The following is a 16,082-nucleotide window of genomic DNA, read 5'->3' on the forward strand; positions in this document are numbered from 1 at the left end:
GGGGGGGGGTGCAAACCAAATACTCCCACTTAGGCCACGCCCAGTCTGCTCTTGAACTCCAGTCCGTGGAGCTTTATGTTTAAGTGGAAAAATCCAAACCTGTTACATGAGTGTGACCGTCTAGATGCTGAAGTTTCTGTAAAAAGACAAACGCAATAAGCGAGAGGTCAAAAGAAAGCCGCGTTCCTACATGCTCAGACGATGATCAAGCTTCTTCTTCATCACTTTTACACATTTTGACTCCAATCAGAAGTGTCTGCATTTGTCGGTTTAGGGTTTCTTTGTGTCCTTTTCTTTGTGACCTGCAGCTAGACTTGAAAGTTAAGAAGCAAATGTCTTTTTGTGGTAGTGTGCCTTAGTTTGATTCCTTTTTTACAAAGTCTTGTGACTTCACAACTATAAACAGGTAGTCTTTCTAAAGCCTTACCCAGGATTTACACTGGTTTTTCTGCTGTGGATCTCCATTGGGTTGTGTGAGGAGTCTGTCAACATTTTGGAAGTTAGCCCCCATGTCCTCTGCTTCCTCACTGAGTCCTTTAGTGTCATAAATGATGTTATGTTTTTGGACTTCTAAAATGTAACTTTTGTCGCTACAATCTATTACCCGCAGCACGCCCATAGAAAAAATGTTATGAAGAGTTTTGCTCTATTGGCTCACTGATCAGTTTGTGTGAGTCACTTTTCTACCTTTTACAGGTTTACCTTTCTTTTTACCCACAGATACCCCGCATCCACCCATTAGGACAGTCGTGGTCTGACTTACACCATGTGTCTCTGTTTGGTTTGATCCAGCATCACTGCAGACGTGACACACAGCCTGTCAGCCACTACGTGACCTCATGTCTGTTTGACCTCTGACCTAACCAGTCCTCGTTCTCTGTCAGGCTCCTGGTTGAAGTCGGACGACACGGTTTCCATGAAGACCAAGAGGGCGGACTTTGCTGCTGCGTTCCTGCGCGGCCGCATAGTGGTCGCAGGCGGACTTGGTGAGATTTCAGTTTATGTGATTCGATTTGACTCGAACAAATAAATATTCAATTTTATTTATATCCCAATATCACAAAAACAATTGCCTCATTGGGCTTCATGCATCATCACATAGATTTTACTTTTTTTTTGTTGGAAAATGAATCCATTGAAATGTTGTGTGGTGTTTACTGTCCTGCGTGTTTTTCAGGACATGAGCCGTCGGCTCTGGACACCGTGGAGGCTTTTCATCCACAGAGGAAAAAGTGGGAAAAACTGGCGCCCATGAATTTTCCCAGATGCTCCGCCTCCTCCATTGTTATTCGAGACCGCTTCTTGGTGGTGGGAGGAGTCAACCAGGTAACATTTTAGTGTCTCGACTTGTACAGTCAAAGTTAAAAAATTGCCAGAAGGAGGAGCTTAGATGTTTTCACAGTGATGAGAAAATGGTTGTTAAACTTAAATGATGAAAACAAACTTAAACTAAAATACTGGAGGAAAAAAAGTTATTTTGTTGAAGTTATTTGTCATTTAGTAAAATTCAGAGCAAACTGTGGTTTACAAGAACTTTTCACAATCACACAACTTTCAAACAGATTTCCCAGATGCAACAGCAGCAGCATTCATAGATGTTCACAGCAGAAACATCTACAGTATACCTGCAGCAGCAGCAGCTGTGAGACCTGCAGCAGCGTTTAGATTACATCTGTGTTTTATGAGGGGACGATCCAGACTCACGTAACCAGAATCCTCCACAGATAGAAAAGAGCATGTTTTTATTCTGAAACAGACAAAAAAATTAATTAGCCTCTTAAAGAATGTTTGTTTTTGTTCTTTTTTTCATTGAGACGTCACTGATTAAACAAATAAAGCTTCTTTCTTCTGTTGCTGTTGGATTTTTTTAAAGTGTAGACTCAGTGTTTTCTTCTTTTTGTCTCATCGCTGTTTCATTTAAACTAAAACCACAACAGGAGCGACTTGAGAGCGTTTCTGCATTGTGGGAAGTTCATAAAAATGATCAAATATAACAAACAATATTGGCTGCAGAGCAGATTCATAAATGTAACGTTAAATTGAGGAAAAACATGAGTTCACAAAACATTTATCACAAGGAAAACAAACAAAACATGCATGAAAATTCAGACTTATCTGCATAAATTAGTGTATTTTTACACTTATATTTACTTTCCAAGCATGAAGACAATATTATTGCAGTGCTATGACAAAGTTTAGAAACTGACCTAATATTCACGACCAATAAAGGATTTTGAAATATTAAAAATGACAAACATTTTGCTTGAAATAGTTATTTTTTTGCCTCCTCTGTTACTGTGAGCCTCATGCCCTCAAGTTTGTGCGACAACATGAGAAATGAGTGAGCGACTTTGACGGCGTCCTGAGCTGCTGACAGGAGCGTGGCGGGTCAGCGGGGAAATATGTTCATCCTCCTCTTCCTCGTTTGTGCCTCCGTCAGGTCCCCAGCTCGGCTCATGAGATCCTCTACGTCAAGGAAGAGGAGCTGCTGTGATGGAGACTCCACAACAATGCAGCATTTCGAAAAGCAACAAAAACACTGGAGAGGAGAGAGAGCAGTCCTCCCTCTGCAATGCAACAGATAACACTGCCCCCTGCTGGACACAACTTAGGACTGTTCTGTGGAGGAATTAGTTTTTTCGGACTATGCGAATACTTCTACTGTGTAACTCTTCTGCGTTGTACGTTGTAGTGCATACTTGGAGAAGGAACTCTTTTGTAGCCACTATGTCTAGAATTGTAGACAAAGATATAAAAGAAATCCGTTTTTTGAGGTTCACATTTGCAGATTTTTGGTTATTTATCTGCTTGGATTCAGAACATTTATTGCAATATTTCTAAATTATGTGTTTGTATAATTCACTCTTGTATTATTGTGATGACATAATCCTGTTATTGTGCTGATAAGTGCTCCTCTTATCTCCATTCTTACCTGCTTTTTGAAAAAACATTTTTTGCACTTCACTTGTGTTCCACTAGAGGGCAGCGCTGATGCACAGAAACCACAGCTGACACTCAGGTTCTCCATGGAGAAATCATCTTAGATCAGACATTCTCCTGCATGTTTACTCTGAAAGATATTTATAGGGAAATACTTTAGGTCTAGCACAATAAAGTACGGAATCCATTTTGCCTTCTTTGCTGAAAGTGAATATTTTGTTTTATTATTTTCAGTGTGATTCAGTTTTTTTCCGCATGTTTTACTTTAATGTTTCACTTTATCCATAACAAAGTGAAAATGTGAATGAACTCGTTTATGGAATAAAGCATCTGTCAGTCTACTGCAGTGAAATTAAAGGAGGGAAGATGAAGAGAAAACCAAAATCAAGATTTAAGGTTTTGATAGTTGAGTTGTATAAAACAAACTAAAATAAAAATGTAAACAATGAAAAATTGCTCTTTTTGTCATTTTTTTAATTTCAATTTAGTCCGATAATTAAATGCCAGTTCACCAGATAGAACTTTATTTGTTATTGTCACTGGTGTTCTTTAATAGTGCAACATCCATACATTAAAACAGTAATTAACCACAGAATAAATAAAAATTCAAAACATCAAAAGTGCCTCATTTTGTCACTAGAAACTGGAAATGAAAAGTAATGATTTTCCATCTGGATAAATAGTGTACCAATCAATGGGAAAACAAGGACACACAGTTAATAGGAATGTTAAAACGTGTTCTCTTTTTAACTAAAACACAAAAAAAGTCATTAAAGTAATTTCTAAAGCTGTGATGTCATCGTTTTTTTTGGGTGGGATCGTTCAATAAACCCAAAATGCATTTACAATGGTTACAATGGATAGGTGTGTGCAAATTTTGATGAGATTGTGAGTATTTAACGCCTGAGATGTCGCTGGTGACGCCTAAATAACACACTTTTTTTATACGCGCTCACTTTTCAACCATTCATGCGACCAAAATACTTCCAGTGGATTCTGAAGAGGAGAAAAGCAGCGTCTCATTGACAGTAGAATTGCTACAAGAAATCATCGAACATCAACACTAGAGCTCTGGTGTTAAAGGGTTAAAGGCATGATTTGGGGTGATTCATGTCAAACTTATAGCCTAAAGAACCTTAAAATGAGTCTCTTTTTTTTTTTACTTTAACACAGTTTTAGATTATAGACAACAAGGGCATCAATGTCTTCTCTCTCATCCAGGACGGGTCTCTATTTTCCAGGACTTTCTCCAAAGTAAACGAATAAAAGTCAAAGACATGTTGAAGCTGAACATCAGCCGTCACTCATTGACTGAAGACAGGATGTCATTTTGTCACAAACTCCAATGTTTGACCACAAACTAAACAGTGATGAATGGATGGCAGTGGTTTACTCTCATCCTCATTCTTTTTTTCCAGTCGACCACAGAGATGGATGAATATATAACTAACACAGATGGACTCAGTCCAACTGTATGAGAACAGAATTTTGTCCTGAAAATGCTTTTTTTTTTTGTTTTTTAATTAAAGTTTGCCCTTTGGAATGAAATCTAACGTAAAATTCTACATGAACTTGCTCAGTTTCTTCCTGTTCATCTTGGAGCTGAAACCATCATGACTAAATTCTGCCATTTATGCACAAATAACTGAAGGCAGGTTAAGGTCGGAGCGTCTTGGAGCTTCATGGAAATGGTGCAGCAGCTCATGCATGCGTGATGATGAACCTTGACTGCACTTCTGCAGGAATGCGGACTCGGAGAATGGAAACTCATGAGTTGACCTTAAGAGGATTCAGACGCTAAGAGGATTTCTTTCTCTCGCCACACATGATCCACTTTGAATAGACGTGACGACGGTCGTGTTCCGTTTCTCATCAATGACATTAACTGATCCTCTGAAATAATGTTCGATTTAAAAAAGATGACGTAAAGATCCACTCCAATGAAAATCGTTTTTTTTTTTTTAATATTTCTTGTGGCAAAATTAAGGCTTAAAATTACAGATTTATTTATGTATTTAAGTGGCAAAATAAGCTTCCTGCTCTGCTCTATTCTGATGCATCCACTTAAAGACAACTAGATCCATTTTCATTCAAGACTATAAGACAACGGGAGAAATGGGAGACGGGAAGAGGGGGCGGGCTTAATTGCATCAACAGTCCCGCCCACAACTCAGGGACAACTTTCTTATGAACTCCTGCCGCTCTGCAGAACATATGTTCTAGAAAATGAGACCAGTTATTAGATTTTAGGCTAAAAACGGTAATGAAAGACGACTGGGAATGCTTTTAAAATAATATTAAGGATGACCAGAGTGGGTTTGAATGCCGAGGTGAACGTTCATGTGGAACCATTGCACTCCAGCCTCCTGTTCCAAACCAGGAAGTGAGGCAAGAACAGAAAACAAAACAGCGCCAGGCCCCAGCAACGCCTTGGCAGAGGAGCTGCTCTTGGCAGGACCGAGGTGGCCTGCGCCAGAGCTGGGTCACTTCTGTCTCAGGGGTCTTTTGAGCCCAGAAGAATGTCAGGAGGGGGAGAGCTTTGGAGCGATTCCCTGAGCTCAGGATAATTGGTTTTCTCCACAATCGCTCAGGTCTCCTTCAAGCTTCCTCCCAGACACTCAGGTCAGCAGCGGAGAACCGGGATACCTGCGATATTTGTTTTCTTCTCACCGCCTGCGGCGAACTTTGACATTGTGGCTAATCGCTCGGGGCGCCACAGAGAGTCACAAATAGACAAACACAACTAGACGCACAATCAGGTTTAAATGTGTCATCAAATGTTGTAGAACAGCTTATGTGATCATGCAGGTGATCTCATCAAATTATTTTGATGTAAAGGGGGGCGGGGCTTGTTTGACATCATGGATTAGGAGAACCTAAAGTGGAGGAAATAAGTATTTGAGTCCTTGCTGACTGTGCAGATTTGTCTACCAAAAAAGAAATAGGCTGTCATCCTGAAAGATAGAAAATCAAGAAATTAACTTTAAAGAATTGGATTTAAATGAGAAGATTGTAGACCTGCACACAACTGGACGACAAAGCCATCAGTTAGAAGCTGGGGGTTAAAGGTGACAACAAAATTTCACGCCAGACCCGTCATTACATGTTGAAAATCCACCTGCTACTTTCATAAAGTTGATGCGGGGACCGCTAAATGAAACAGAATAAGAGTTTTCAACTTCAAAATTAAAGAAAGATTTATTTTTTAAAATTATTTTTGTGTTTATCCCTTTCATCTTAAAAGTCAGATCAGGCTAAAGTTAGCATTGGATTTTTTTTTTTTTTATCTTCCACTTTGACAGTTAAAGGAAAATCTATTTCAATTTTTTATATTTTCTACACAAAATCCAAAGTACAAATAAAGTTTAAATCAGTTGCAGACAATTTACAGAGGATGAAGATCAACTTTACACTCAGAGGTTGAAGCGAACTAGAAGCTAAAAAAAAAAATCTGACGCCAACTTTAACTTTGTAATGGTTGGGGACTTGTGGTCTAATAGACGTCTTGTGCTGGTGGGTTAGTGACTCAGGCTAGCTAAAAAATGATTTCCCATGATGACTTATATGAAATGCATTTTATTTGCTCTGTCAAGTATAAAGTAACTCTGACAAATTAATGGAAAAAAAAAATATATATATATATATATATATATATATATATATAAGTTCTAACGAAGGTTAGGCCAGCAGAGCGGGCTCTGAAGGCCCTGATAGATTTGTATTGAAAAAAGCTCTAAATTCAAACTTTGAGCTCCTCTTGTGATTTAAAATGTGATCGTAAGATCACAAAGCAGTGAGTTTTTTTGGAGGTCATTGAACTCCAGCTGCAGTTTTATTATAGCCTTTTCAATTGCAGTCATACTTTATATATAAATCCTTAAAACTTTTAACCAGAGTGCAAATTTGATTTGACCTAAAACTAAATTGAAACAAAGAAACAATAAGTAGTTTGAAAGTTCACTGCCTGATCTGTCCTCTGGTTTATGTAATACATTTCCCAACTTTCCAGAAATTAAACACAGAGTGTTGAAGTCCATGTCCAACATGGAAAGAACAGATTATTTAAGATGTTTTTTCCATCAAGGTTCACTGCAGAAGGAAAGAACTGTGTCAGAGAGTAACACAGGGTCGTACCCATTAACTGTTGTGTCCAGAGCAGCCTGTGTTTGGATGTATGGGTGTGTGAAGAGTAACCTCCCGCTGACATCACGTTGTTCATCCATTAAACAGAACAGACTTCATCGCCCTGTCACAGGGGGGTCTATAAAGGGAGGACAAAGCCATCAGTTTAGGGTCATCAAAGCAGAGAGGAGGCCGGATTTTAGAGAAAAACACAAGTGTTTTCAACGTTTACTAAACTGAGGAGACACAAGCCGTAACAACCCTCAAACTTAACCTTAAAATCAGGCCAACTTAAGAAAAAAACGACTGCTAACTAAGGTTTTTTTTTTTTTTTTTTTTAGGGGGGTTGTCATCTTTTGCTGGTTTTATGTCTGGCAGTGTCTGAACTCTAGGGCCAACCAGATGTTTTTAAAAAATATTTCTACACCACAAACTTTTATGATGTTATAATGACTTTGAAACAAGCCCAAACCATCATCACTCCACCTCCATGCTTGACAACTGCTTATTGTGCTGAAGTTTGATCCACCCATGATGGATATCATTATCTTTATCTGACAGAAAAACCGTCTCAGGTTCTCAGATTGCTTCTGGACTTGAGCATTGTGTAAAAATGTAGGTAAACCTGAAGCTGTTAGCGTGACCTGAACATGTTTACACCCACATAACTCCTAACATCTAAACGTCCCGTCTTAGAACAGTCCTGGACATCAGTGTGGGCACGTCTTACTTTCAAGACTGAACGGCATCTAACTAACTTTAACATGAGAAGAGATGGAGATGTGATTTACAGGGTTTTTTTTTTAACAAGATGCTAAAAATTCTAAAATCAACGCAAATGTTCTCATGAACAAATCAAGCCGTGATGCTTGTTACTGTGAGGTGAGAACATGCGGTCTCTGCTCTGCAAAAGCTGTTGGTTTTCTGATTAAACAAAAGTCAAAATTTGGCCCAAACAGGACCGGGTTGAATTATAATATTCTGAGTTTGTTCAGTCAAACTTTAGATAGTCACTAACTGCTTTTTTTTCCTTCCTAGAGGATTTAAAGTATAATCTAACCTTATAAGTAACTATTTCACAATATTTAACTAATCATGGGTAAAAGTAAAATATCTGCATAATCCTATTTGTATGTCCACTGTTTAAAATTAAAACTAAGCATGTACATGATGTGTCCAGGGTTCTGGTTTTAATGAAATAAGTTAAAAATAAACTGAAACAAAAGTTGGAGCTTTTCTATTAAAAAAAAAAACAAACATTTTTTTAAACGACAGAAAATCATTAAATTGAATTTACATTTATCTCCATCCATATGCACTCAGTGACATGGAGATTGACTGTGGTACTAAAGAAACACTGGATTATGTAAAGTCACCTATTCCCCCAAATTATGCAACCAGTTTAATAACCTTGTGCCCAGATCAAATATAACCCATGTACAGACACAGTTACAGTCGTGCTCAGTGACCAGTGGGCCAATGGAGATGCCCAGTGTGAGTCCAAGGTCAGGAGAGGGGACCAATAAATAGGAATAGGTTTTTTAAGGGAAATAAGGCATCTAATTATTGAATATATTTTTATATTTTTTAAGAATTTCACTAGTAGACTTTTTAATGGAAATAAAGCCCATAATTATTTAATATATTTTTATTTTTATTTTTTAAGAATTTCACTAATTGAGCAATAACTTTTTGACGAGCTAAAAAGTTATTCGGCTATTTGGTACAAAATTCCACTTTTTTTTAAAAAGCTTTCTAACTTTTTCTTTTACAAACAACTTTTTGGTTTCCTTACACTGAATCTTCACACTGAACAACATATTTTAGTTAGCTGGAATTGACACTTTCCTTTGTAATTTACCTAGTACTGTGATTAGCCGCCACATTGTGGCTGCAACTCATTTGGCTCAGTAGAAATTGTTGATCATTTTAATAATTTTAGCTTCTGCACACAAACAAAATACCTACATACAGCTTGACATGTAATAATGTGACTCAATCCTACTGACTTTGTTTTTTTCCCCACTTTTTATAAACTAAAAAAAATGTAAATTTAGCATTTTATTACATTGTTGTGTCTTTGATTGTGTCTGAATCCCTTCATTGTTCACTACATAGTGCACTATATAGTGTGTTCTACATTTTGTATTGCTGTCCGAATTTACAATTTCAAAATTGAGTTCCCTAGATATTTCCCAGAATTCTTTGCAAAAAACCCGTGTGCATCGAAGCTATGGAGCGAATTCAGTCTCATAATCAGGATATGCACACAAACTGTTTCACAAATCCACGTGCTTCAGTTCACAAATATATATTTATCAATATATGTGATATAAATTCACAAATACAAGCAAACTGTAAACTACCAGTACTTGATTTGGGAATAAGGACCACAATGCATTGCGGTCGAACTATTTATTTTTGCAGGAAAAAATTTGTTAAAATGTAATTTTTTATATAAATAATCAACTTTTTCATCATCAGAACACAGATGATTCATAAACAGACGTCCTAAATGTTTGCATGGATTTGGTTTTCACTGGTGAAGTTGTGAAATGGTCACCCGTAATAGACGGAGCGAAGATGCACATTGTCACGTGTGTTTTAACTACGTCCAAGGCTAAATGTAGTTGTTGTAATAGGAGGTATTTGTTGTTTTTTGGGGGTATTTTAAGAGGTAACTGTAAAAATAGGAATGCTTTTATTAGAAATATTTTTTGACAGTTTAAAATTATTTTTATCCTTGTTTACCTTTACTATCCCGCAGGGATCAGACACGGTTATGATTTTATTATGAAACATAATAGTTTGAGTGGCTCATCAGTTGACCCATTTTACCTGAATATGGCACATCTTAAATAAAATGTGGGACCAGTGATGGAGAATTTTTACAATAACATTTTATCTCCTAAATTCAACACAAAACATTACAAATAATTATTATAAACAGTAGGAACAATCAAATGTCATGCATTATTTCATTGTTTCCAAAGTGATTAACCAAAAATTGTCCCAACTGTCTCACACTTAAGCACTTAGCATTTCTAGCGTGTTAGTCAATTTCTTCAGCATTTGCAAAAGCTATTTTTTTTTTAGCTTGGAAATTACCTTATTATGTTGCCACTTTTAACATTTTTCACATCTATTTACTTGCAGAGTTGACTTAAAATACACCTGAGCAGAATCTACTCGCTGCTTCAGCTCTCCCACAGTCCAGAAAAGAACATGTTAAGTTAATGGCTGCTTTCAAATAGGCTTTAGAAGTGAGCGTGCATGGTTTTCATTTATTTTCTTGAAAAGTCATGTTCTGTTAATCCTACCTGAATATTTAAGAGTGTCACCAGTCCCACCTAATGAAGTGCCCCACTTTGTGTCTCTGCACTGCTTTGCAGAGGCAATTACTTTCACTGCCTTAATGTGGAAAAAGCACAGAGAGTAATGGAGCGGCCACAGAGAGCGCTCACAAACATGCAGCTACCCTCTCGTCAAGGCGATCAACTTTCTTCACAGGATGATGTCTAAAGCGGAAATGTGAGTCATTTATAGAGCATATCTGAATCATTGTTGGCGTCAGAAAATGACACAATCGGTAGAAGTCAAAAGGAAATAAGCAAACATCTTTCCAAACCTTCCCTGAGTGAAACACCTGTTGCTAAATCACATTAATAATGTATGATTTGATAAATCGTAGTATTTCAGAGTCATTTTTCACCAGAGTAGTAGGCAGTAGCTCCTCATTCGTGGGCGGAAAGGTTTAAGTCCTTATTTACAGATCAAACTCTAAAGATAAGAAAATGTACAACATCATTTTAGAATGAAGTTAAACACATTTCCAACTATTCTGTCACTTTATCTTGTCTTTTTAATTTTTTCAACAGGAATTGTTGACAATCTTACCATGTAAACACCCAATCAACAATGTAGTAAAGATACTTTTCAAACATTTATAGTCAGAACAGCAACAGATCGGTTCTCCTCCCTCTGGCCATTTTCCAAAGTACACTTTCATTAAGCTTTTCCAAGAAAAAAGGGAGGAAATAAGTCTTTCTCTTCTATTAGAGGCTGGACTTTGACAGAGCTCTTATGGAGGCCTCAGTGACTTTCATCAGAGCGATGTTGCATGACACATTTTACAAGATCTCAGTGACCCGGTGGATGCAGGATCAAACTGCCCTCTAGGAATGATATTAAAGCCTAAACTAAACTTCATTGAATGCAGGATGAGTACATTCATGTTCTCAACTGGAATTCTGCTTCCACAAGTCCGTTTGTAATTAAGTTAATTTTAAATGGTAAAAATATAAATTGATAGTGGGAGTTCCGCAGGGGTCTAATTTTGATATCTATGTTCTTAATTGATGTCAATTATTGGTCTTTATGCCATATGTTTTTTTCTGGCAATCTCAAATATGTGCATATTTTCTGTTTCCCACCATTACAGTGCCTATCACTCCATTTCACATATGTCAGTTCATATGATTATGATCATGATTACCCTAAGAATTTTAAGTAAATCATTACAATTCTCTGAAATTCTCAAGAAATTATACTTTCATTGCTATCACTGATTTTCTTTCTTTTGCATTTTGAGCGTAGTTTTCAGCATTTGACAATCACAAGTGAATACAGAATCACAATAATAAAAGAAAAAGTTAATGAGTGGAACTACTAAATTTGAATTTCATTCATTTCATTAAACTTTCAGCTGTGAATTTTGCAAACTTAGCAACCTATTTGCAGCACTTCCAAATTAAACTGTGTGCTAAAGCTGATGTGTTTTAGACTGGAACTCCACAAGCAAGACAAACTATTGGTTCTGTTTAAACAAATTTAAGAGAACAGAATGACTCAAGAATTTGTTTCTTTTCATAGATTTCTATTTAAGCATATTTCGATTCATTTGTAAATGAACTCCAGTCCGGTTAGTTTCAATATGAATGCACACTGACACAATGTAGACCCAAATGTGTTTGAGGAGAAAAAATGTTAAAATATGTAAGCACTGTGCATCACAAGTGTGAAAAAAACAAATAGTTGTCCACAGCTTGAGCCTCAGAAATAGTTAGAAATATGTAAACTTGATGTAGTATGGTGTTATTAGAACTTAAGGAGTGATCGTCAGAGGATGAAGTGGTACTAATCAATAGCCCCTGTCTTTTCCTGTCCTAATCAGAGCTTTTTTTATTCTATATCGCCTCCAGATAAACAGCTGTTGGAACTGCGTCATGCTTTTCACATAGTTTGGTCCATTTTAGGCTTTGGTTCGCTCCTGAATGCACCGTGTGAATGCAAACTAAGCCAAATTATACTTTATCAATACTTCCCAGCTTGTTCTGTGAAAGCATTAAAGTGTAAAAGTACCCTGATTCATAGAAGACATGTAAAATAACATTTGGAGTCCCACCAGGGTCTGTTCTAGGTCCTCTTCTTTTCTAACAATACAATGCAGTTGACTTAATCAGCATTTACAAAGGAGGAAACCAGAGCAGGAAGAGTCAGCTGCTAATAAAAACAGTGAGAAAAACAATTCAGAACTTGACACTAATGGAGTGGTGATGTATAACCTCAGATGACATCAGCAGCATGCTTTTTCTTTTTTTTCCGCAGTGTTGCACTGTTATCTGAAACTACTCACCACAACTTTTCTTATCTCAATAGAGGTCTCACTTCTTGGAAGAGCTTGTCAGCATTTTCTGGGGAAAACAAACCCTCTGAAACTCAGTCTTTTGTGTGTAGATGGTCCCTGGTATGAAAAATGGGTCATGAAAGTAGAAATAAATACCATGATGGAGGTTGGCGATCTCAGAGTGTGGGGAGATAATTTATAACATAATGTGATCTAATAACCTGTAAAAAACGACATGCAGACTTATAACCTATCAGGTAGCTTCAAATTACTGTATTTTCTGCACTAAAAAGCACATGTAAAAGCCTAAATAATTCTCTAAAACAACAGTATACCTTCTAGTCCCGAGCAACTTAAAAATAGATTTATTCTGATTGTTTTTCGGGTTTTACAAGTTGTAAATTATATCGGGTCTTAATGCAATGACGCTGACGTGGCTAAATCTGTGTTTTAGTGTGTTTTTAAGAAGATTGGCAGTTAACATCATAGGAGCATTTGTTTTAGTTCTATCAGTATGTTTTTTATGTGTTGCAAACAAGGTTGGGTATTACTATAAATATGCTAATGCAGCTAAAGGGCAGTGGGCTAAATGCACGACCTACTTCCGCATTTGGCCTTTGAATGCTAAGTCATTTCTGGTCAGAGCCAATGGGCTGTTGTTTATGTGGAAATAGTGGAGTATTTGGACTTTAAAATATGTCTTTTGGAGCTAACAAGAGTCACTATAAATTATTTTAGGTGCATTGTTTGTTTTTCTAGTAAAATACCCCAAAATAAAAAATGCAAAAAGAATTTAAATTGTATTTGTCGTCCTACATAGCAAATTCGAAGGTTACTTGTTAATGCTAATGTTTTTAGCTCATGTTTACGTGCCACCAGCTCTAAAACTGATGGACATTCATGTTGGCGACAGGTGTTTGGTGTTTCAGAAAGGCAAACTTTGCCTTTTTTGATGCCATTGTGTATACACATAATCATAAACTATCATATAATGTAAGAAATACTGAAAATAAACCAACACCACGGAAAGTACACAGAGATTTGCCAAGTCCATGCATATACTTAGCCACAGCCAGAAGCAAGTAAGCTGTCTTATTCAAAATCGGAAATACGTCACACAGCTCCATTCATAGAGTCCATCTGTCAGACTGATTATTAACTTACGCGTTACTAACAAGTTTGGGTGTTACTTTAAAAATGTTAACGTGTAGCGGATTACAAACAAGGCTGGGTCTGACTGTGAATATGCTAACACAGCTAACATGTAGCATATCAAACTGTGATTTTTTTTACGTTACTAACAAGGTTGTGAGTCAGAGAAGTCACAGTAACGTTTGTTTTAGCTGTGTCAGTCTGTTTTTTTACATTTCACAAACAAAGTTAACGCGGCTAACGTGTAGCATGTGATGCTGCATTCCCACTGGCCGCGTGTGGTACATTTAAGAAAACACTCTACGCAGTTCTATCAATTAGCTGGTGGTGTACACACCGGACAAGAGCCTGACACACATGTAGTAGGAGGAAGGAGATTCTTCTTCTTTTGTGTTTTTACTGTTTACCAGGCCTCATCGGCCTCAGAGCGCTAATTCACAGCGGTGCAAATCTTGCTCCAGGTTTTTTGTTTTCACAGCTCTGTTCCTTTAAATGTCCATCTTGGTGTCATATTAATCCAACCAGACACAAATTGCAGTTATTCATTTCTCCTTCGTGATCATGTCTACAACAATTGACACTTCTTTGAAGCAGATACTGTCCACACATCACTCCAACATCCAAAATACTGATTGGTTAGAGTTGCTGCGACTTAGCATGAAAATGTTCAACCGGGTTGAACTTTCAGCACACGATCAATGAACGTCTGATTTGTATGTAGTATTTGTGACTAGATTTTAAAACGTGCATAGTGCGATCACAGGCACTTCCTGACGCAGAATACCCAATTTCTGGAATGCATGTTTGCATAAACGTTTGATTGAAAGTAGCCGTTTAAACACGAGTTGACAAAACCAGTCTGTATGCACCTTCAGAGAGGGATTTTTTTACATGTTATCACAAAGTTGGGAGTTAGTATAGTCACAGTAATGTTTCTTTTAGTAGTTAGAGTTTGCTGTAAATACGCTAACGTGGCTTATCTATCTTAATTGCTTGACTGATGGATTTATCTCCGACTTTTTCGTTTCACTTAGTGGGCTGTATGCTTTCTACACACTGGACACAAATCATGCGTCAAATTTTCGTCAACCACATCTCTTTTGCTGGCAAATTCGCTGCTCTAAACCTGTCCAAAATGTATTGAAAAGCTTGACACCCCAGACATGTGTGGGAAGAGCTATTGCCAAATGTTTTTAGCATGACTGCTACATGAACTGACAGACTCATTACAATGCATGGAGGCACAGAGGATGTTTAGAGATCAGATTTATTGATTTTAAAGAGCTCTGCAAAAACATCAGTCAACACGTCTCCATGTCTGGGTTCTTAAGATGATTGGTTGACGTGGCGCAGCAACCTCGCCAAAGTTCAGATATTTGAACTCTCCCCAAATCATACCACACCCACCACATAAATCGGGACCTCAGATCTCAGAGCCCCTCCTGACGAGCAAACCACGTTCGATGTGAAAGCAACAACAGAGTTCAGTGGGCTTTATATATGGCATAATTTCCTAAGTAAACCATTCATTGACCTTGTGCCCTATAGTCCAAAAATCCAGTATTTAGTTTAGTTTGTATTATAACAAAGGATATATTTCAAACTCACATATTTCACGCAGTGAGTTCATCTATAAACAATTGAAATAGTGGAGAAGGATTTCCCTTTTTTTAGTTATTTAAGCACATCCACTTGCTATGATATGCTTGCTGCATTGAATGAAGATTGTTGCCTTTGCTGGTGCAGCCAGAGCTGCTGATGCTGATGCTGCATGTCCAACAAAATCAAAGAAAGAGATTCTGATCTCCTAGGAACAGCTTGAGGATGCTGACATGAATCAAATCCAGTGAGAGTAGTACAATTCCCACAGACAGATATACACTATTGTGTTTTAGTGTATAACTAAGCAGTAGTGGTGTCCAAACTTGTTTTTTAAGTGTAAGGCATAGGGACTTGGGCTGGGTATCCCTCTGCCTGTAGGATGATTTCCTCTACATGGGTGTGGTCTAAAGCAGAGGTCTAAATTTTGTAAGTAATAATTTGCTGTAGCATGACTTTTTAAAGTTATAAAATCAACGTTGTTATGTATTTTCTGAGCACTAGCAGCTACATGCTAACTTAGATGACCAGCGACTGTTGATGATGTCATTGAGGGTAACGTTGTAATTTGAAGACACTACTTTTCCATATCCATTTCCAGGGCTAAATGTAGGGATAGGGAATTTGACCATAATCACAACCT

The 16,082-nt window shown here is 37.4% G+C and overlaps 1 protein-coding gene across 3 annotated transcripts in view; it reads left to right on the forward strand.

Moving 5' to 3' along the window:
- The window catches only part of klhdc8a (kelch domain containing 8A), a 45,398-nt gene extending 42,016 nt beyond the window's left edge, over positions 1-3,382 (forward strand). For all 3 annotated transcript variants that reach the window (XM_036211793.1, XM_024270901.2, XM_024270902.2), the window contains 3 exons: positions 885-986; positions 1,178-1,326; positions 2,441-3,382. In XM_036211793.1, coding sequence (XP_036067686.1) covers positions 885-986; positions 1,178-1,326; positions 2,441-2,494 — 305 coding nt within the window. In that variant the 3' untranslated portion in view covers positions 2,495-3,382. The remainder of the gene's footprint in view (positions 1-884; positions 987-1,177; positions 1,327-2,440) is intronic.
- Positions 3,383-16,082: the final 12,700 nt, after the last annotated feature.

The sequence above is a fragment of the Oryzias melastigma genome, linkage group LG5 (assembly GCF_002922805.2).
Source record: "Oryzias melastigma strain HK-1 linkage group LG5, ASM292280v2, whole genome shotgun sequence".
NCBI classification, from domain to species: domain Eukaryota; kingdom Metazoa; phylum Chordata; class Actinopteri; order Beloniformes; family Adrianichthyidae; genus Oryzias; species Oryzias melastigma.